This window comes from Aplysia californica, unplaced genomic scaffold, assembly GCF_000002075.1.
Source record: "Aplysia californica isolate F4 #8 unplaced genomic scaffold, AplCal3.0 scaffold00346, whole genome shotgun sequence".
Taxonomy (NCBI): Eukaryota; Metazoa; Mollusca; class Gastropoda; order Aplysiida; family Aplysiidae; genus Aplysia; species Aplysia californica.
The window spans coordinates 309,602-331,167 of record NW_004797616.1 but is presented as its reverse complement, the minus strand read 5'-3'; the positions used below and the strand labels follow the sequence as shown (position 1 = coordinate 331,167).

Below are 21,566 nucleotides of genomic sequence, written 5' to 3'. Positions count from 1 at the left end.
ATGGAGTTTATTCTTGTTGCAGCTGTTGGTGGAAGCTCAGGCTGACACAGGCCTCAGCATCCAGACGGCCACAGCCGTCGTGAACATCACGGTCCTGAGGAACGAGAACGGACCGGTGTTCACCTCTGTCAACTATGCTACGTCCATCCAGGATACCATACCCATCGGGACTTTCTTGGTCAAAGTGGTGGCCAGTGATGCTGATGGCGTAAGTCTTTACCGTTTAATTTGTGAGGACCGTTTGAAAGTGAAGAAAAAGGAAAATGTTTTTTTGTTGTTATGAGATAGAACGTTTATGTATGTCGTAATGACATGATACTCAGAGCGTGTTGCTGGAAATTTTATAAGTACAATTGAACTTGTCTTTAAAGACCATAACTGGAGAATAATAAAATGAATCTATTAGTTAGAAGTAAACAAATACATGAATTGATTCATATTAACAAAGATATGAATAAGAATTAGTGAACGAGGGAAGTTGCCAACAGTTATTTACATTAAGAAATGAATGAATGAGGGAGAAAAGAGTTTTTGAATAAATGGACAAGTGTTATCAACTGTCTTATAAAAAGGATAAAAAGAACAAAGAATTGTTTGCTATTGGATCTCTCTCTCTCTCTCTCTCTCTCTCTCTCTCTCTCGCTCTCTCTCTCTCTCTCGCTCTCTCTCTCTCTCTCTCTCTCGCGCTCTCTCTCTCTCTCTCTCTCTCTCTCTCTCTCTCTCTCTCTCTCTCTCTCACAACATTTCAGGGATACAAAGTCAGACACAAAATAAAAGAAATTCATTAAAAAAAATTCTTTATGAAATGCCATGTTAATATTCTTTCTATTCAGAGTACTTTTTTTTACTTCCTGTGGTGTGCATATAGTCATTGATTGTTCTGTGATAGATTGAATGTCAGCTTATGTGTTGATGTTAATCAATAGAGTATAGAGCCTATGTATGTTCAGTCAAGGATACATGTTTTGTGTTAGGGAGTGGGCACTATAGAAATTATCTGCTTTATTATTATTATTATCGTTGTTACATCTCTCTGTTCTCCTTTCAGGACATTATTGACTACAGCATCATCGACACTGTGGACACGATATACTCCGACTTTGTCTTCCTCAATCCACGAACCGGAGATATTTCCACGAAGATCTCCCTTCTCAACACAGATCTACTGAGGGTAAGTGCAGGTCTTGAAGACTAAAATAGTAGGCATGAGCAAACTATGGCTGTGGTCTGCGAGAAATTTCTGTCGAACCGGCAAGTTGACCCAGTAATTGATAATGAATGTAGTCATTGGTGAGTTGATGATTAATATAGAACAAAACTGTCTGTCTTGAAATTTAAAATTAGTAGTTTTTGGGTCAAATGAAGCAACAGATCGAATATTTTATCTCATGGAGTGCCCTTGAGTACATATGCTATTGTGTCAGTTTTAGTATCACTCTTGAGGGCGTGTGTATTAGAACAGATGTTACCCATTTTTGTCCTACTTTGGCCATAAGATATTCAGATTCGCTTTTTTCATTTTGCAAAGTTAACATGCTTGCCCGTGCTTGACTTATTGTAAAACAAAACTGAAAATATCTGAGCATTTCTTGAAGAGCAAAATAAAAAAATCATGTACATAGTGTTGTCCTCTTGCGTGCATTTGTGAGTTATGTTAATTTTAAAAAATCATCCTACTTTTATCCAAAATTTCTCTTGTGGATCAAGAAAGTTTTTCTTATCTTATCTTAATTTATCTTGTCTTGTTTTGTCTTGTCTTGTTTATCTTATCCAATCCTATCCTAGCCCTTCCTATTTAATCTTATCTTATCTCATCTCATCTCATCTCATCTCATCTCATCTCATCTCATCTCATCTCATCTCATCTCATCTCATCTCATCTCATCTCATCTCTCATCTCATCTCATCTCATCTCATCCATCAGTTTCAAGTGCGAGCCAGTGACCAGAGGATTCCCGAGAGGACCAGCATCTCTAACGTGACCATCAGTGTACGACACGATGTCTTCGCCCCCGTGTTCCTCAATGACCCGTACTTCGGCAGCGTCGCGGAGTCGTCGTTCAACGGAACTTCTGTGTCTCGGGCCACGGCGACAGACCAGGACCTTGTGGTAAGTCATGGTTTGTCTGGCTGTTACCCAAGTTGGGATCATCCTGAATTACTATATGGGTGTAGGTGGTTGGCGGGTGCTCTGGTGGGGTTTGCTCCTTCTTTCCTGTCAAACATCTATCGTCCTTATCTCTTCTCCTTCTTTTTTGCGTGTGTTATAGTTCTCTTGTAACACATCCCTTCTTCATCACTTAAATGACCTTATTGTGTTGCAAGTGACATAAAACTCTTACTTAAATTAAAACTACTATGTGGGTGGCGCTTGTTTGAATCCTGAATGTGGTATGTTTGGACCCCTGTGTGGACGACCCTGGTGATATTTTTTAGTTTGGGATGTTGAAAAGTCCTTGTTACCCTTCACCTACTTGACTTTTTCCTATTAGAGATAATGTTGAGATGTAATTTTTTTTTCTGAAGTCGGTGGCCTAGTGGTTAGGCTCTCGGACTTGCAACCGTAAGGTCGTGGGTTCAAATCCCATCAGGGGATGATGTTGTGTCCTTAGGAAAGGCACTTTACACACATTTTCCTCACTTCACCCAGGTGAGAATGGGTACCCGGCTATAGACAGTGAAAGATCTTGTCAGTTTGTTAATGTTTGAGCCCTTAATCAGCTGCTTGCACTGTATGCTTCCCGGGAAGCTGAGAATGTTTCTGAATGTTCTATGGTCTGCTGGGGTAATAATATTGTGTAAAGCGCATAGAGCTTGCTGTTGAGCAGGGATATGCGCTATACAAATGCTATTTATTATTATTATTATTATTATTATTACCCCTGCTGTGTTTGCCTTCTACTTTACCAGTGAGATCAAGGTGTTCAAAGCCTTTAAGTATAGTGTGTTAGAAACTGAATTTGTTGCTTTGTAAATGTTCTTATCACCTAGCCGGGAGAAAAGGCTCGTTTGAAAATCTTGAGATTGTTGCATAAGAGTAATCGGGGACTGAATCAGGGACTGAATTTTTAGATTGGAGCAGCAAAATATAATAGTCCCAACTGAAAGGAAAAGATCCATGCAGTCTAGAACTTACTTGACTGGCCTCTACTTTTTTGGGAGTGATGAATATTATTAAATATATTAGAAAAACGCTTGAAAACAAACTGGAAAACTTTTCCTGTGGTGCCTAAACTATTTCCGTTTCATTTACTCAACAGAGACAAGGCAAATAGTTTATCTGGATTTTAAAATATTAATGAAAAAACCCCCCAACAACAACTAAAATTTCAGCCAACTAGTTTATCTGGATTTTTAAATATTAATGAAGAAAAACCCCAACAACAACTAAAATTTCGGCCAACTAGTTTATCTGGATTTTAAAATATTAATGAAGAAAAACCCCAACAACAACTAAAATTTCGGCCAACTAGTTTATGTGGATTTTAAAATATTAATGAAAAAAACCCCAACAACAACTAAAATTTCGGCCAACATTTTGCCTGCCAATTGTACTCAAACCAAAATATATGTCTTCATACGTAGTGCATGTCATTATTACTCAAAGGAAATATAAGAAACTCAGTGCTTTTGCTTCTAAGAAAATATTTGAAGCTCAATGTTTTTTTCTTTCAGGGAAGTCTTCAGTACGAGGTGCTGCCTGTTGGGGTGGCTCCAGCGTTCTTTACGATCAACAGAAACAACGGTGTTGTGACTCTCTTTGACCGCTCGGCTCTGCTGGTGGACAGAGCAACTTCATACGCTGTGAGTTGGATAGTTTTGTGGTGTTGGTTGTTGTAAATCAGACACTGGTAAGTGTATCCAAGGATGAAGGGATCCTGAATACACTATCGAGACAGAGCAACTTCATACGCTGTGAGTTGGATAGTTTTGTGATGTTGGTTGTTGTAGATGAGGCACTGGTAAGTGTATCCAAGTCCTGGATGGGATGAAGTGATCCTGAATGCCCTGCCAAAACAGAACAACATCATATGTGAGACATCGTGGTGAAATCAGGCGCTCGTCAAAAGAATTAAGTCCGAGAAATTGGCATTTTTCAGCCAGTTTAGAACTTTTTTTTCGAATTTTTGTTTTTTTGCTCAACCCCTCCTTTGTCCATTCAAAAACACTTTTTTGTGTGAGTTTTATGGAAAAACGTTGATTAATGGCACAGCAAATTTAAATTTGCAGTTTCTAAGGACGCTTAATCTATGAGATCTACCAAACTTTGGTGGCCATTTTCTCGTTTATTTTGCCTCTGAAACCAGATGACCCCCCTCCTTCAATGGCAGATATCTCGACTTCTGTTAAAGTTAATTTATAGATAATTTTTCATCGAAGGCAAGCAAATGAACAATCTTTTAGATAATACCAATAACTTCATATGCCCCAAAATTGACGAGCGCCTGATTCCACAACGTCGCGACACATACGCTGTAAGTTGGCCGGTTTTGTAGTGTTGGTTTTTTGTAGATGAGGCGTGGACAAGTGTGTCCAGTCCAAGTTGTGGACCGGATTAAGGGATTCTGAATGTCCTGCCGGGTTAAATTAGGAGAAAAATTAGTGAAATCGGTTGAAATACCCAAATTTTATAAAGCATGTTTAAAAGTTACTCTATATCATTATGAAGGGTGTTTCAAGAGATAAAATATTAGAGCTATTGCTTCCATCTGGGCTGGACACTATTACATATAATTTTCAAGATAGATAGTTTTGTTTTTATTGATTATCAACTAAACCTGGGTCACATTCATAATATAAGATAATATTGTCCTCGATGCTTTGATGGTAGCATTGCTCTGAAGCCTTGGCACATATTCTGTTGTATTGGCTGTTTGAAATAAGATAAGATGAAGTGCAAAACACACTCAGACAGACAGACAGACGCACACACACACACACACACACACACACACACACACACACACACACACACACACACATATACATTCACTCACTCACTCACACACACACTCAAACAAATACACACACACACACACACAATCCAATACACGCACACACACAAACAAATACACACACACACACACACACACACACACACACACACACACAAACAAATACACGCACACACACACACACACAAGTTCATACATGCACACCCTTCACTTCTCTTCAACACACATAGTATTTGCGTGCACACGTAGTATGTAATTACATTCTCAATAAGACTCACAGTCACACGCATTTATGACGATATATGATAATCATATTTCTCAATGTTTTCCAGCTGTCCATCATCGTGTACGACTCTGTGTACCCGAACAACCGCGACACGGCACAGGTGACAATCAACGTGATCCGTAACCCGTCGGGTCCAGCGTTCTCTCTGCCCCAGTACGTGACCACAATCCCGGACACTTTTGAGCTGGGGCAGAGCGTCTTGCAAGTGACCGCCGTTGATTCTGATGGTGTAAGTGGCTTTTCAGAAGGCTTTTTAGAAATAATATCATAAGAATGTTTATATTCCTGGTCTTTTGAAAATTCAGGATTTAGAAAATCGTAGATGCCTGAATTAAGAGTAAAGGAGTCATGTATCTGCAATTTTGAACAGCACATGCTGACTTGAAAGATGAAAAGTGGATGGATAATGGGAATTAGGCTGCTGGATTCGTAACTGTCTTTTTCTCAGAGATCATTTTAGGGGAGTTGGGAGTCATATCCTAATATTTAAAATCCCTATATGTTCATATCCTGTGACACCCACAAATACTTACGTATAATGCATTTTTTCCCCCAAGCACCACTTATGTCTTTTTAGAAATCATTGTCTGAGTTTTCTTCCTTTACGAGTATGTAAGTAGGTGGTGGGTGGATCTTGTATGTCCTTCGTCTTTACTCTCCCCTTGTTTCTTCTGCCTGTCTACTTTGCATTTTCTTAGGTTGAAATAATGGTTATAGAAAGGCTGATGCCAAGAGAGAAGCCTGAAAACTGTACACATCCAGAAGTGGAGATAAACTTTTCAAATGCTCAAAATATGGCAACTCTTCCTTACCAGAAGTGATCTCATCAGCCATAGCAGAAGTCCTTTTATCCTTTTATCCTTTATTTCTTTTGTTTCATTTATGAATTATTCTGCTCTGCAGATGCATTGGTCATTGTTAGACAGTGAATGAAGAACTATCATTGTGATCTTTAGTGATGGGCTATCAAGTTAATATGCTTCCTTTGACTGGAGAGTTTGACCCCGTACTTTTTATACCCTTGACCTTTCAGGATGTTGTGAAGTACGAGCTTGTGGGCGATGCCCGAGCCCTGGAGTATTACTACCTGAACCCAGACACGGGTTTCATCTCTCTCAAGAAGCCTCTGACTGAGGGCGTACAGATCAGTGACCAGGTGAGCTGTGGGGTTAACCTTTTGGTTACCGGCTTGGAAATAAAACCTGCTTGGTAATAAAAGGGCCTGCTTGGCAATCAGTGGAAAGAGCAACAGCGCATCAATGGACATGTCCGGAATGCAGGGATGTTGCTTCCTGAAACAATGAATAATTACTTGCTTGGAAAAACTGTATTGGAAATGAGAAAAATATTGCAATGCAAGAGTAACAGATATTTCAAAATAAAGTTGAAATTGTCCAAGACAGCTACTCGTTGTTTATGAGAAAGTGGTTGTCATAGACAGGTGGACTTTCTAGACAGTGTCATTATGATAATATTAACACTTTGCAGTCACACAGCCAGCAGTAAAAAATACCCCATCTAGTCACCCAGCCACGAGAGAGACTGCAACGGACCTCTCCAGCCTGGTGACTGGAATGGATAATTTTCACAGGCGCATTATTGTACCAAGTGACTTAAAAATGTTAAAGAAACACAAGGTGGGAAAGTGGAAGTGATTGTTTGTACAGCTGAATATCATGGAGGGGTGATGATAGAGCAGGTAGACTGTAACTCAAATATCGTAGTACTGGGGCTCCAGTGGCTAAGTGAGTAGTGAGTTTTGACTCAAGCAATGTCAAGCAAGTGTCGGTGACACGGGGATCAGATGGGTGGTCACTGGAGTGTGTCCTTGAGCAAGACACGACAACCCTAGCTCAAATTACAGGGCGCTGCACAGTGGCGACCGACAGTGGCATTGTTAGTAAACTGTTCTGTATTTGTGTAATAGTGTGTATTTATGTATGTATTTATGCATGTATGTATTTATGTACGTACGTATTTATAATTATGTATTTATGTATGTATGTTTGCCATTGTAAAACAAAGTGCCCTTCTGGGACAAATAAAAGTGTAATTTATTATTTTAATTTTATTTATTTGTGTAGACTGATGAGTAAATGAATCGCTCCTCAATTTGTTGCTTTTGCAAATAGTTCCAGTGTCTTTGTCAGTCACAATCAATGCTGTTGGACTTTTGGTGTGGACACGAGTTTACTCTGAGACCAAGTACAGCTTAATTAATGTCAGGGTCATATGAGGATTGTCTTAAATTGTCAGATTTAAAGGTTTTCTTTTGCCTTTTCACTTCTTTTTTTTTAGTAAAAAAATATTTTTTGGTTTATTTTTTATCTTAAGAAATTGTTGTATTGTTTAAAAAAAAATTCTTGTACATGAGTTTTCCATTCTCTCCCCCCCCCCCCCCCCCCCCCGCAGTTGAATTCAGCTTTGATTCATTCATTCCTTTTTTTCAATAGTTAAAAAGAATGTTTGCTTCATTCCTTTTTTTAAAAATAAAAAGAAGTAAAAAGAAAGATGTATTGAAGCACAGAAAGATCTGTATTTATGCTTCGTAGATTATTCAAAGGCGTTTGATAAGTTAGACATGATCGAACTATTTAAAATACTGGAAAAGCTAGACATAGATGGAAAAGATCTAGGAATTATCCGAAATTTGTACTGGGACCAAAACGCTGCTGTACGAATTAATGGAGAATACAGTGAATATAAGCAGATCAGGCGAGGAGTGAGGCTAGAATGTGTTATGTCACCAGACCTCTTTAACATGTACAGTGAAACAATCCGTAGAAACATAGAAGAATGTCCAGGCCTCAAGGTAAATGGAGAAAATATTAATAACATCAGGTATGCAGAAGACACAGTTTTAATACCAGGCTCCGAAAAGGACCTTCAATTGCTTCTAGATACTGTTGTAACAGAAAGTGAACGTAAAGGATTATTGTTGAATGGAAAGAAAACAGAATGCATGGTAATATCACAAAAAGCGGCAAACCCTAGTTGTAATGTCATTAGCAAAGGTGAAAAGATCAAACAAGTGCAACAGTTTAGATATCTAGGATATATGATAACATCTGACGCCAAATGCTCCAGAGAAATAAAACGGAGAACTACAATGGCTAAGGCTAGTTTCAATAAAGTGAGCCCAATCCTGAAAAATAGAAACATCTCAATGAACACCAAAATGAAAGTCCTGAAATGCTATGTTTGGTCTACCCTTCTATATGGCTGTGAATGCTGGACAATCACTAAAGACAGTGAAAATAAAATAGAAGCAACAGAAATGTGGTTTCTTAGGAGACTGCTAAGAGTATCGTGGAAGGAAAAGAAATCAACTGAGGTAGTGCTTGATGAAGCCCAAGTGGGACGCTCAATGTTAAAAACAATCAGGAAATGACAAATGCAGTTTTTGAGACACCGCGCGACTGCTAAGAGTATCGTGGAAGGAAAAGAAATCAAATGAGGTAGTGCTTGATGAAGCCCAAGTGGGACGCTCAATGTTAAAAACAATCAGGAAATAACAAATGCAGTTTTTGGGACACCTGAATAGACATAAGGGTCTTGAACATCTAGCTCTCACTGGCAAAATTGAGGGCAAGCGAGGCAGGGGTAGGCTCAGAACAACATACTTAGGGAACCTAAACAAATGGGTAACAGGGAAAGATCAGGGAAATGTAGCATTTTTGAGAGCATCCGAGCAAAGGAATGAATGGAAAACCATGATCGCCGATGTCTGTCGCAGATCTGGCACTGGATGACGAAGATGATAAAATTTTGTTTAAAATGTTCTAAATAAAAAAAAGATATATTATTTTTTTTAAATTCTTGTACTTATGTTTTCCATTCTCATCTCTCCCCAGCTGAACCTCCGAGCCCGAGACCAGGGTGTCCCCGAGCAGTTTGACGTGTCTGTGGCCATCATCAACATCATCCGCGACCAGCAGCTTCCTCGCTTCACCCAGCTGCCGTACCGCGTGACCGTACAGAGGACCGTGCCCGTCAATTCCACCGTGCTCCGCGCCAGGGCTGAGGATCTTGACCTGCAGGTACCACATTGTTTGTCACGATCTTGATCTGTAGGTATCATTTTTTGTCTCACAATCTCGATTTGCAGGTATCAGTTTTTTTTCTCACAATCTCGATTTGCAGGTATCAGTTTTTTTTCTCACAATCTCGATTTGCAGGTATCAGTTTTTTTTCTCACAATCTCGATTTGCAGGTATCAGTTTTTTTTCTCACAATCTCGATTTGCAGGTATCAGTTTTTTTTCTCACGATCTTGATCTGCAGGTATCACAATTTCAGCGGATATATGCCTTCATGGATTGCGAGAAGTAACTCATTTTGTCAGCATGCCTCACACATTTTCTTCCTTGGACTTTGAAGACATGTGAAGCATTCTGACAAAATGGTTTACTTCTCAGATTCTAACTGAATGGATAACATTTATAGGTTAGGTGCATATTATTTATTAACAGAAAAGGACAAAAGACAAGCTAAACTTGAAGAAAGTGGCGTCAGTTGAAAAATCTACAAATTTCACCCTTGTGTTTGTGTTCTACTTCTATCCTTATTCATGGATTGCGAGAAGTAACTTATTTTGTCAGCACCCCCTCACAGTTTTAGTAGTAAAGAGTTTTACGGCGCTTGCAACTGCATAAGGTCATATGAGGGTATCACCCCTAATAAATGTTCTTTTCAAGGGAAAGGGAACTCAAAGCCTTGGAAGTAAACCCCCCCCCCCCAAAAAAAAAAAATAATTGAAAAAGACGCAAAATGGAAAAAAAATAGCGTAAATTCTCCCTTTCTGAACAAGTGTATCTTTTTATATTTCAGGGAGAAATCAGGTTTGGTGTGATCGGCAACTACCCTGCTCCGACATTTTTCGACATCAATGAGGTCACCGGCAATGTCATCGTCACCCAAACTCTGGGGCTGGACAGTGTCAAGACCGACACATACTTTGTGAGTAGTGTTGTGTCAAAACAGACACATACTTTGTGAGTAGTGTAGTGTCATGACCGACACATACTTTGTGAATAGTGTAGTGTCAAGATTCAAGACAGACACATACTTTGTGAGTAGTTTAGTGTCAAGACCGACACATACTTTGTGAGTAGTGTAGTGTCAAAACAGACACACAGATACTTTGTGAGTAGTGTAGTGTCAACACAGACACATACTTTGTGAGTAGTGCAGTGTCAAGATAGACAAATACTTTGTGAGTAGTTTAGTGTCACGATACAAGACAGACACATACTTTGTGAGTAGTGTAGTGTCAACACAGATACACAGACATACTTTGTGAGTAGTACTGTGTCAAAATACAAGACAGACACATACTTTGTGAGTAGTGTAATGTAAACACAGACACACAGACACATACTTTGTGAGTAGTGCAGTGTCAACACAGACACACAGACACATACTTTGTGAGTAGTGTAGTGTCAACACAGACACACAGACACACACTTTGTGAGTAGTGGTGCATTCAATGGAAGAGTTTGCTCCCCTCCCCCCCCCCCCCCCCCCCCCGAGGCGAGGGGATACAATATTGTGTATAATTTGTTTCCTTTTGACTTGGGTTGGAGGATCCAGTGTCAGAGTCTCTGCAATTTCGTGTCCAATAGAACTTTAAAGGAATAAGCATGAGAAAAGACTGTGACACAGAATATTGTCACTGTGGTTAAATAATTTTGATCTTTTTAGTCATTTTTTTTCTAAGAATGGGAAAAAGACGAAAATAAAAGAGAAAATTTGTTTGGAGAATTGATAAGATTTGTTAAAGACCATTTTTCTATTTTGCATTGTACTAATCTGTCCTCCTATCTACCTTCTTAGCTTGCTAGTGTCAGCTCTAGCCAATTTTGCTCTTAGATTAAGAGATACATAGAGATTTTTGTCAGAACAAAATGTATTGTCTTTCTGGTACTACTTGTATTTCTAGAGCTCTCAATACTTGTGCTTTTTATTATTCGGATTGAGCGCTTTATAAATGCCAGATATTCTTATTATTTATCATTGTTATTTATCATCATTATTTATTTGTATTATTTATCATCATTATTTATCATTTATCGTTATGATTTATCATTTTGATTTATCATAATGATTTATCATTATGATTTACCTTTATGATTTATCGCTTTGATTTATCGCTATTATTTATCATTATTATTTATTATTTTCATTGTTATTCCCAGTTGAGCCTCATCGCCTTCGACAGTGCCTACCCCAGCGTCCAAGCCACTGCCACTGCCACTATATCGGTGAACCTCAACCCCAACCCACCCGTGTTCTTCCCCGTGAGCTACGAGAGAGTGGTCAGTGAAGACCTACAGATCGGCTCCAGTATCGTGGATGTGAATGCCACTGACTTGGATCCTTTTGTAAGAAAACCATTCTGTTTCTTTTAGTTTGTTCCATGAACATCTCTGAGCAGGTTCTGCTACATTCCTCATTAAATTAGATGTTTCAACTGTTTTCATCATATTCTAAATGTAGAATATAGAATTTTGACTTTAAAATATTTCTGGAGCTCATGCAACTGATACTACAGATTAAGAAAGTGCGATAAATTTTAAAAAGAAATTACGGCTTAGTAATTCTGAATGGTTGTTCATTCCAAAGAAATGACAATTGACGATTAATTTTTTTTTTCCCCGTGTCCTGATTTTGGTGCCCGTTTTTGTTGGTTACGTAAAAAGAAAGTAATGGTGCAGATTGTTATATGAAAGGGGAATTGTTGAGTCGGCAATGATGATAATGATGATGATAATGCTGCTGATGATGATGATGTTGTTGGCGATGGTGACGGTAATGGTAATTGTGATAGTGAGCATGAGGATAATTATTTATGTTGGCGATGATGATGTTCCGATGTAGGAAATGACATGCGTGTTAGTTTTTTAGTGTTAAGTTTGTTTGGTGCTTACTCTAGATCCCCACCAGGCTGTCCTGGGGGGCAGGACACAACCCTCATTCCGAACTCCTCGCATAGAGTGACCAAAAATTTGGAAATAATTCGTCATCTTCATCCCTAGCATTTAATAAAAGTAGGCCGAAAAATCCCATGGGGGCCGCTTCTAAGTGATGACATTGTTAGTGTGTTTGTTACCCTACATCTATGCTATCATATTTTCAAAACAGTGAAAGGAATGTGGCCAATAATCTTCGTAAAAATTAACTTTCATAGTCAAAGCAGACTAACTTGTGTGCTTACAGGTTATCGTTATCGTCGTTCGCATCCGGTCCCGAGGATTGACGATTAACTTAATTATTCATATTTATCTCATCATCATCTTTATTTTCATTATCATCTATCTCGTTGTCTGGATGACCGTTGGGGTACCACCGCAGAATTTTCCACCAGATTCATTTGTTCCTCACAGTTCTTAGTTTTCCACAGTGTGTTGTTCCATTCTCACCCGTCCATTATTTGAAATTATCTTCCCATCATTTCCTCTGTCTGCACTGTTGTTACTTGGAACATAAAACAAAGATTTTACACTACTAACCTTCTGTCACATGCCACTATAACAGGAATTAGCCAAACCTGTTCCTCTGCTCTGTGTTGTGATTCCTTCCGCAGCTTTGGGGCCCCAATGCGTTGGATTGGAATCTCACACTTCACGCACAACTGAACCGAGGCTCTAACTAGCCTTTTTCACAACCTATACTGTCAGTAGGCCTCCTCTGCCTTGATACAACTCTCTCCTCTCCAAGTCCCACCAGTAGTAACTCAGACTTTTATCAACTTGCAAACAATATAACTGAACACAGACTCACACTTTACTCACTCTCACACTTTCAGCCAAACAATACAATAGGCTAGGCCTAACCCCCTGCCACAACCAAAAACAACCAAATACACCACATGCACCTTCGTCTCCCTCCTTCTGTCGTCCCGGTCAGTCTGGATGATTGATAGTCAGATTGTCTTGGTCAGTCTGGATGATTGATAGTCAGATTGTCTTGGTCAGTCTGGATGATTGATAGTCAGATTGTCTTGGTCAGTCTGGATGATTGATAGTCAGTCCAGATGATCGACCTTGGTACAAAATTTGCTTTCATCTTTGCTTTTCTGTGTCACCAGGACGTGATCAAGTATCGACTGATCGGAGACGTGGAGGACAACGAGTTCTTCTTCCTCAACTCCGACACGGGCTTCATCTCCTTGAAGAGCCCGCTAACGCTTTCCGGTTCCAACCAGTTCAGGGTGAGACAGTCGTGGCCCGCTCTGCTACTCTCTCGCTAGATAGATAAGATGAGATAAGATTTGATGAAAGAAGATGTGAAGCTAAGATAGGATAAGACTTGATAAGAGAAGATATGAATCTAAGATAAGATAAGACACTGGAATCTTTCATAAGATATGATAGATATCATACACGTCATACATTGTAAGTTCACGGGGTTATCCTCGCAATTTTACTGGATCGATAACAACATCATAAGATATGATATGATAGGACATGATAAGATAAATTTAACTAACCCACTGGATGAACCATTGTTATTATTATTATTGTTATGACAGTTCAATTTATTATTATTGTTATTATCGTTATTATTATTATTATTATTATTATTATTTTTAAAATCATTATTCTTATTATTGTCATTATTGTTATTATTATTGTTATATTAATAATAATAATAATAATAATAATAGTATTAATTATTATTGTTTAGTTGATTATTTTATTATTATCATTATCATTATTATTAATGATATTAATCATTATTGTTTTAGTTAATTATCTTATTATTATTATTATCATTATTATTATTATTATTATTATTATTATTTTAAAAATCATTAATACTACAGTTCAGCGTTGAGGCAAGCGATCAGAGCAACCCGGAGAGAACTGCGACCAGCAACGTTATCGTGACTGTGGTTAGGGATGAGTCACCTCCCTTCTTCATCAACACGCCTTACTCGGCCAGCACCCTGGAGACAGCTGCCCTCGGCACGACCTTCTACAGGGTCACGGCCTCTGATGCTGACCTCAGGGTGAGAGGTTAATTATAATAATAAATAGCATTTGTATAGCGTATATCCCCACTCGAAAGCAAGCTCTATGCGCTTTAATAATAATAATAAATAGCATAGAGCATATCCCCACTCGAAAGCAAGCTCTATGTGCTTTACACTATATTATTACCCCAGCAGACCGTAGAACTCTCAGAAACATTCTTAGCTTCCCGGGAAGCGTACAGTGCAAGCAGCTGGTTAAGCACTCAAACAGTAACAAGCTGGCGAGATCTTTCACTGTCTATAGCTGGGATTTTCACCTGGGTGAAGTGGGAAACATTCGTGTAAATTGTCTTTCCCAAGGACACAACGTTGGGCCCGCAGCTCGAATCCCCGACCCGCAACCTCATGATTACGAGTCCGGTAGCCTGACCACTAGGCCACCGACACCATCGTTTTGACAGATTCGTCCGGCTTTTTATTGTTGGCCAGCTATTAAGATGTACTGAGCTGAAATTTTGAATTTTTACATATTGCAGTTTCTTAACTCTTTATCTCCGGGGGGGGTAAACCCACTACACAGGGGCCCTTTTTTGGTGCTAAGTCTAAAAATGACAAAAACTTGATTAAATGGGTAATTAAATTGAAACTAGCACACCTATTTTGATAGTTCTTCATCTAATGATTGAAATTCCGGTATAAGAGACCTGTTTTCTGCAGTTGCCGAAAAGTAATTTGATGTCAAAGTCGTCGTAAAGGAATGTGCAACTTCATCATTGACGATCAACTTAATAATAAAATTGCTAAAATTTACATAATAGCGCATCAAAAAAGGTTCTCCTTGAGCAACTTTGCTTATTTTGAGACACTGATTCCGAAATCAGTTTTTACCTGCAATAGTCATTATTAAAATATTGAGCCCTAAGTTTAATCCTGCGTGGCGGCAAAATTTAAAGTGCTTCTACGTCACAGCGCGTCTCCTCCAAATCTGATCGTGATCGCATGGAAAATATCAAGCAGCATTTGATTTCTCGACCGAGTCTCCAAGCCATCGTCCAATCGTTCAAACTTTGTACAATATTGTGGTTACACCCAAAGATTTTACTCATGATCGATAGACGGTCCAGTTTTTGTACAATTAATTTATCGTTGCGTGTAACCTTCCAGAAATGATTGATAGATCGTCCAGTTTTTGTACAATTAATTTATCGTTGCGTGTAACCTTCCAGAAATGATTGGTAGATCGTCCAGTTTTTGTACAATTTATCATTGCGTGTAATCTTCCAAAAATAATCGATAGATCGTCAAGTTTTTGTACAATTTATCATTGCGTTTAACCTTCCAAAAATAATCGATAGATCGTCCAGTTTTGTACAATTCATAGGTACATGTAACCTTCCTGAAATAATCAATAGATCGTCAAGTTTTTGTACAATTTATCATTGCGTGTAATGGAGGCTTCACTGTTATGTTTCAGGGCACCATCAGGTACGAGGTGACCGGAGACTTCCAGGCAGAGTTTTACTTCAACGTAGACTCTGTCAGTGGCTCCGTGTTTGTGCAGGAGGACTTGAAGCAAGACCTAGCCACATCATACACTGTGAGTTCACGGGGATATCATTGCAGTTGTCATAGAAACTTGTTCTCTCTTTCTTTCTCTTTCTCTCTCTTTTTCAGTTTTTCTTTTTCTGTCTTTGTCTTTCTTTCTTTCTCTCTCTTTTTTTCTTTCTCTTTCTCTCTTTGTCTTTCTTTCTTTCTCTCTTTCTCATACTTTCATTCTCTTTTTCTTTCTGTGTTTTATTCTTTATCTCTCTTGTTCTCTCTTCTTGTTCTCTCTTTCTCTCTTAGTCTTTCTTTCATTCTCACTCTCACTCTCACTCTCACTCTCTCTCTCTTCCCTCTCTCTGCCTGCTCACTTTTTCTCCAATAAATGCTTGAGTACAGACAGTCCCACAAAAAAACTTGCACACACACCTACATACACAACAGCCACTTGTTACAAAAAGCCTAAAAAACAGAAAAAATCTATTCAGAGAGAACATAATGCGTATGTTAGGGCTTTAACTCTTTTTATACCTAGAGTGGTCCACACTTAATGAAATAATGTGTGCTAGGATGATGCTGTGTTGGTGCATGGTACAGAAAGAGTTAAAGCAGGCCAGGAACAAATGCAGCTTTAATGTATTCATGGAGAACCATATGAGATATAAATGAAATCACAGACCTGGTAACTGTATTTTTAAAATGTTGATAGACCAGAAAATTTTGCTCTACTATTAGGGTTTGTGGATATGGCAGTTTATTATTCACTGTTTCATTACTCTTATGTATAGTTTATATGTTTTGATGTAACTGACGGTTATTCCTCTCTTGTGTACAACTGTTCACAGCTTCGGGTGATTGCCTACGATGATGCCTCACCAAACAGGGTTGCTACGGCAACCGTACCCATCTTTGTGACTCGTAATCCAAACGCTCCAACGTTCGTGAACGGCCCGTACTCTACAGTGATCCCTGAGACATACAATCTGGGCAACCTCGTCATTCAAGTGACCGGCACGGACCGAGACGGGGTAGGAGAAAAACTGGATTGTGTCAATTTTCTTTTTCTTTTCAGTACATTTATGTTCTAATGGTACATTCAAAATAATACCGCATAATGCAATACAGACAATAATAGATACTTTACTTCAGCTTGACATGTCAACCTTTTTTCAACCTTTGTACAGCTTTTACATAAAAGAATATGATCTCTCGTAAGATCACCTCTTGTAAATTCTGCACAATATCAAGGCAAAACAAAATAAGTTATTTACTGAGCACACGTTTCATTGTTTATTTTTTCATTGCATTTTCATCTTGACAAGTATTACCTTAAACTTTGAGTTGATAAATGTTTTAGAACTTTCATGTATTATTCACTGGAAAATTCTCAAGCATTGTATTTACCACTGGGGTATAGTTACTTTAGTATAGTCAACTTTAATAAATATTTCAATGGCATCTGTTCAGATGGACTAAGCTAAATCCCAAATTTTGATTTGAAAAATGTTTAAATTGTAGTTTCTTTTTCTGATGTATCGGTTACGTACACTCGAGAAAATTAGAAAAGATACATACACACTTAAAAAAAAAAGAATGAAACATTTTTTTTTCAATCTCTCCTGAAAAGTTTTACTTTCTGTTCTTGAACTTCTTGAACAAAAGATTGGGGTGCCGATGATTTGTGAGACGTGCTGACAGAATGAGTTACTTTGTGCAATCCATGAATAGAGATATCGGCTGAAAATCAACACATAGGTCATATTTATAGATTCTAAACCAATATAATGCCATTCTCTTCAAGCTTAACATGTCTTTTATCACCAAATACTAGTAAATTGTAAAGACTCAACCTATAAATTTGACGTATCTTTTTTCATCAGGCTAAAATCCTAGAAGTAACTCATTTTGTGAGCACACCTCACGTTTGATTTGCGTACATAATCATATCTATGTTCTTAACTCTTTGTCTCCGAGGGGGTAAACCCACTGCGCCGGGGCCCTTTTTGGTGCTAAATCTAAAAATGACAGAAAGGTCATTAAATGGGTCATAAAATCGAAACTAACAAACCTATTTTGATAGTTTTTAATCTACTGAATGAACTTCCGGTATAAGAGACCTGTTTTCCTTGCCGAAAATGAGTAATTTGATGTCGAAGTCGTTGTAAAGGAATGTTCCCGAGCCGCTGTCAGCGACTCACTGGCACAGTGGATCCGACCGCGAGCCACTGGGAGCGGTTTGCCGGAGATAAAGAGTTAATATTTTATGACTGTTTCTTTCCATTGACAGGATGATCTCCGCTACAGCCTTCTGTCCACCGGGTCACTTAACAGCGACAAGGCTCTGGACTATTTCTACATCATTGAGCAGACCGGCGCCATCTCACTGAAGAGACCGCTCACCGACGATGTTGACCAGGACACCAGCTTTAACGTAAGTGCCGAGGATTTTACTGTGGGCGGGTGTTCTGATGTGGGTTGCTCTTTCTTTCCTATCAAATATCTATTGTCATTATCTCTCCTCTGTCTTTTCTTTGTATGTAATTCTTCAGCAACACCTCTAATCTTCAGTCTAAATATTACTTATTTATTTTGCGAGTTGTTGGATTGGAAGTCGCAGGGTAAGAGATCAAGGAGAAGGCCACATGGAACCTGGAGGAGAGTAACATGTACAGAAAATATAGGAAGATATGAAATAACATCAAGAGGCTATCCCAAAATAGGGAGCGGTAGAAACTGTATGTTCGTGGTGTGTACCCTGATGCAGGAGGAGAAAAGCAGTGATGATGATGATGATGAAAATGATGATCCTGAGTTGCTCCTGAGGAAGCCTATGTGGCGAAACTTTGAGCAGATTCAATAAAACAAGTTTTAAACATTTTATATATTTTTGGGGGTCTGTAAATCAAGCAAGACTCTCCTTCCTACTCTGCTTTTTAAACAATGATGATGATGATAATGATGATGATGATGATGATGATGATGACGATGAAGGTGATGATGATGATGATGATGATGAAAATGCCATAACACTCTTACTAAAACCAAAACTACCTTTCCCATTCCAGTTCATTGTCCAAGTGAGGGACCAGCGAGTGAACGAAAAAACCGCCGACGCCTCGGTGACCGTCAGTGTGATAAGGAATAGGTTCCTCCCTAACTTTGTGGAGTTGCCGTACAGATTTGGCCTATCTGAGAACACACTTGTAGGCTCGCTGGTGTACGAGGTGACCGCTGTGGATCAGGATCTGGTGGTAAGTGATGATTGATCTCTTTTATCGTTAATGGTGAAAAGTGAGAGGATAAAGGAGGAGGAGAAGGAGGAGGGGAGGAGAGGTAGAAGAAGAAGAAGAAGAAGAAGAAGAAGAAGAAGAAGAAGAAGAAGAAGAAGAAGAAGAAGAAGAAGAAGAAGAAGAAGGAGGAGGAGGAGGAGGAGGAGGAGGAGGAGGAGGAGGAGGAGGAGGAGGAGGAGGAGGAGGAGGAGGAGGAGGAGGAGAAGACAAAAACAAAGAAGGCAAAGAAGAAGAAGGGAAGAGAGGAGGAAGAGGGGACAGAGAGGAGGAAGAGGAGGAGCATAAACAGGGGGAAAAGGAGAAGGAGGAGAAGGACAAGGTGGTGGAGAAAGGATAATGATACTTTCCCGAAGAAAGGAGGGAAGGGGGAAGTGCAGAAGAAGAAAAGCAGGGGGGGGGGGGGGAGGGCTGAAGATATTTTCAACTGGGCAACTCATTGTCATTAGTTTTTCCATGTACTGAGATTTGAAGCAAGGAAAAGCATTTCATGGTTGACCATATCAGACAAGTTGGTAAGAAGAACATAATTTTGTATGTTCATGCAGTGATCATTCATATGTATATGTATGCGCATATTGGTGTGTGAGTGTGTGTGTGAAGGTAGGAGTGAGTGCTTGTGTGTGTATGTGTGTATTTATATGTGTATGTGTGTACATGTGAGTATGTTGAGAGTGTGTGTAAATATACTTACCATCTTGCAGCAAATTTCTCTTTGTAGAGATCAATAAAATGTTATCTTATCTTCTCTATCTTATCTTATTATTGCCAGGGCTCACTGGTCTACAACATGATTGGTGACAGCATCGGTCCGTTCTACTTCAACGTCAACAGCACCACGGGAGCCATCACTCTGAGGAATAATCTGAGGACGGACAAGACAAACTTCAACTATGTGGTGAGTGTGGCATTGAGTAGCCTCAGATCTTACAGCGAGTTGATGTGTTGTTGTTTTTTTATATCTCAGTCGCATCGCAATTGAAGGTTTTAGTTTTAGTTGTAGTAAGCGTTTTACGGCACTTGCAACACAATAAAGTCATATAAGTGCCGAAGATTAGAGGTGTTACAAGAGAAAAAGAAACACAAAAAAGAAGGAGGTGGGAAAAGGGCGATAGATATTTGATTTTAAAGAAGAAGCCAGAGCACCCGCCAACCACCCACCAATTGAAGGCTGGTACTTATAATGGTAAAAGATCAAGGGGAAGACCACATGGAACCTGGAGAAGAGTCACGGAAATGGATGTTCAGAAAAGTGGGAAGACATGGAGTGACATCAACCGATTAGCTCAGGATTGGGAAATGTCGAAAGTGTTTGTTCGTGGCCTATATCCTGAACCAGGGCGAGAAAGGCAATAATGACCTATCGTAAACTAAGCTGTCTGTCCTCTGCTTAGCTCTACTGTTGGCCTGTATAGCTTTTCTTCAAGTGTTAAAGCATATTCCCTCGATGCTTAACAGTAGTAGAGGATGGAAAGGTAACAGTTTAAGTAAGTTAATGGGATTGGCCATGTTTCATGTCTTAGAGTTCTGTGTGTACGGATATGCTGGAGGATGTATTCCACACTGTAGTTAAGTCAGCTTCTCCACACTGGCATTTTGGTGAATGGAGTAGTTGAACATTTTCAGTATGCAAGGGATTCCACAATTTTACACAACCAGTGGCAAAGGGTGTTACTTTAAAGCGGCTATCGTTCAGTCAAATATTGATGGATTTGTTTATGTGAACACTCAAACCATTTGTATTTGGACAAAGTTCCACAATAGGAGTGAATGTAGGGAGTAAATATAGCATAGGATCAGGTGTAGATCTTGGGGTTGATGAAATCGGTTCTGCCAAAGCGCCACTTAAGCAGCGAGAAGGTGAAATGCGGTACCAAAAACGAGCCAGATTCAAAGAGTTAAAACATCTGTACATGTGATTTTTGAGTCAAGGGTGTTGTGTTCTTAGTCTAGTTTTGACTATATTATTTCAGGTGAAATCTTTTTTGTGCATGAATTGATTCTTTTGGGTAGAGTATTTTTCAGTATGTATAACCAGGTTTATCCGGATTGAAAATCCATGTTTTCCTGTCCTCAGTTGAGAGTGACAGCGTATGACACAGCGTACCCCACTCAAGTTGCCACGGCAACGGTGGAGGTAAGCATTGCCAGGAATGAGTTCAGCCCACAGTTCACACAGAGCCCTTACCGTGTGACCATCAACGAGACGACCAGCGTGGGCACCAGTATTCTCTCTGTGTTGGCCGATGATGCTGATGGGGTGAGTTGTGCAGCTTAATTACTTACATACTGTCTCTGTGTAAATGTTTTTTTCTCAGTTCCTGAAAAAAACAACAACTTAGAAAGAACACTTTTTTTTTTCTTACCGGTCCGATGTGCAATATATGACGTTGTTGCCCACGACAGGTAAATGTTTTTTTCTTATCATCTTTTTTTCCTTCCTTATTCTCATTTGTAAATGGTCTCTGTTGTGTAACTGGTTATTTTCTAAATGAAAAAGACGATTGAATGGCCGCTGTC

The 21,566-nt window shown here is 39.2% G+C and overlaps 2 protein-coding genes across 2 annotated transcripts in view; both read left to right on the top strand.

Annotated features, from left to right (window-relative positions):
* The window catches only part of LOC101859258 (protocadherin Fat 4), a gene marked incomplete at its 5' end in the record, with an annotated part of 115,844 nt that extends 96,819 nt beyond the window's left edge, over window positions 1-19,025 (top strand). The window contains 15 exons of the mRNA XM_035970948.1: window positions 23-208; window positions 1,049-1,171; window positions 1,925-2,110; window positions 3,676-3,804; window positions 5,288-5,470; window positions 6,275-6,397; window positions 9,096-9,281; window positions 10,071-10,199; window positions 11,438-11,623; window positions 13,330-13,452; window positions 14,068-14,253; window positions 15,692-15,814; window positions 16,605-16,787; window positions 18,047-18,190; window positions 18,825-19,025. Of these exons, the coding sequence (XP_035826841.1) occupies window positions 23-208; window positions 1,049-1,171; window positions 1,925-2,110; window positions 3,676-3,804; window positions 5,288-5,470; window positions 6,275-6,397; window positions 9,096-9,281; window positions 10,071-10,199; window positions 11,438-11,623; window positions 13,330-13,452; window positions 14,068-14,253; window positions 15,692-15,814; window positions 16,605-16,787; window positions 18,047-18,190; window positions 18,825-19,025 (2,391 nt within the window). The remainder of the gene's footprint in view (window positions 1-22; window positions 209-1,048; window positions 1,172-1,924; window positions 2,111-3,675; window positions 3,805-5,287; window positions 5,471-6,274; window positions 6,398-9,095; window positions 9,282-10,070; window positions 10,200-11,437; window positions 11,624-13,329; window positions 13,453-14,067; window positions 14,254-15,691; window positions 15,815-16,604; window positions 16,788-18,046; window positions 18,191-18,824) is intronic.
* Window positions 1-21,566, top strand: part of LOC118477175 (protocadherin Fat 4-like) — a gene marked incomplete in the record, with an annotated part of 113,600 nt that overhangs the window by 1,082 nt on the left and 90,952 nt on the right. Inside the window, 17 exon segments of the mRNA XM_035970945.1 lie at window positions 23-208; window positions 1,049-1,171; window positions 1,925-2,110; window positions 3,676-3,804; window positions 5,288-5,470; window positions 6,275-6,397; window positions 9,096-9,281; window positions 10,071-10,199; window positions 11,438-11,623; window positions 13,330-13,452; window positions 14,068-14,253; window positions 15,692-15,814; window positions 16,605-16,787; window positions 18,047-18,190; window positions 18,825-19,010; window positions 19,819-19,944; window positions 21,124-21,306. Of these exon segments, the coding sequence (XP_035826838.1) occupies window positions 19,837-19,944; window positions 21,124-21,306 (291 nt within the window).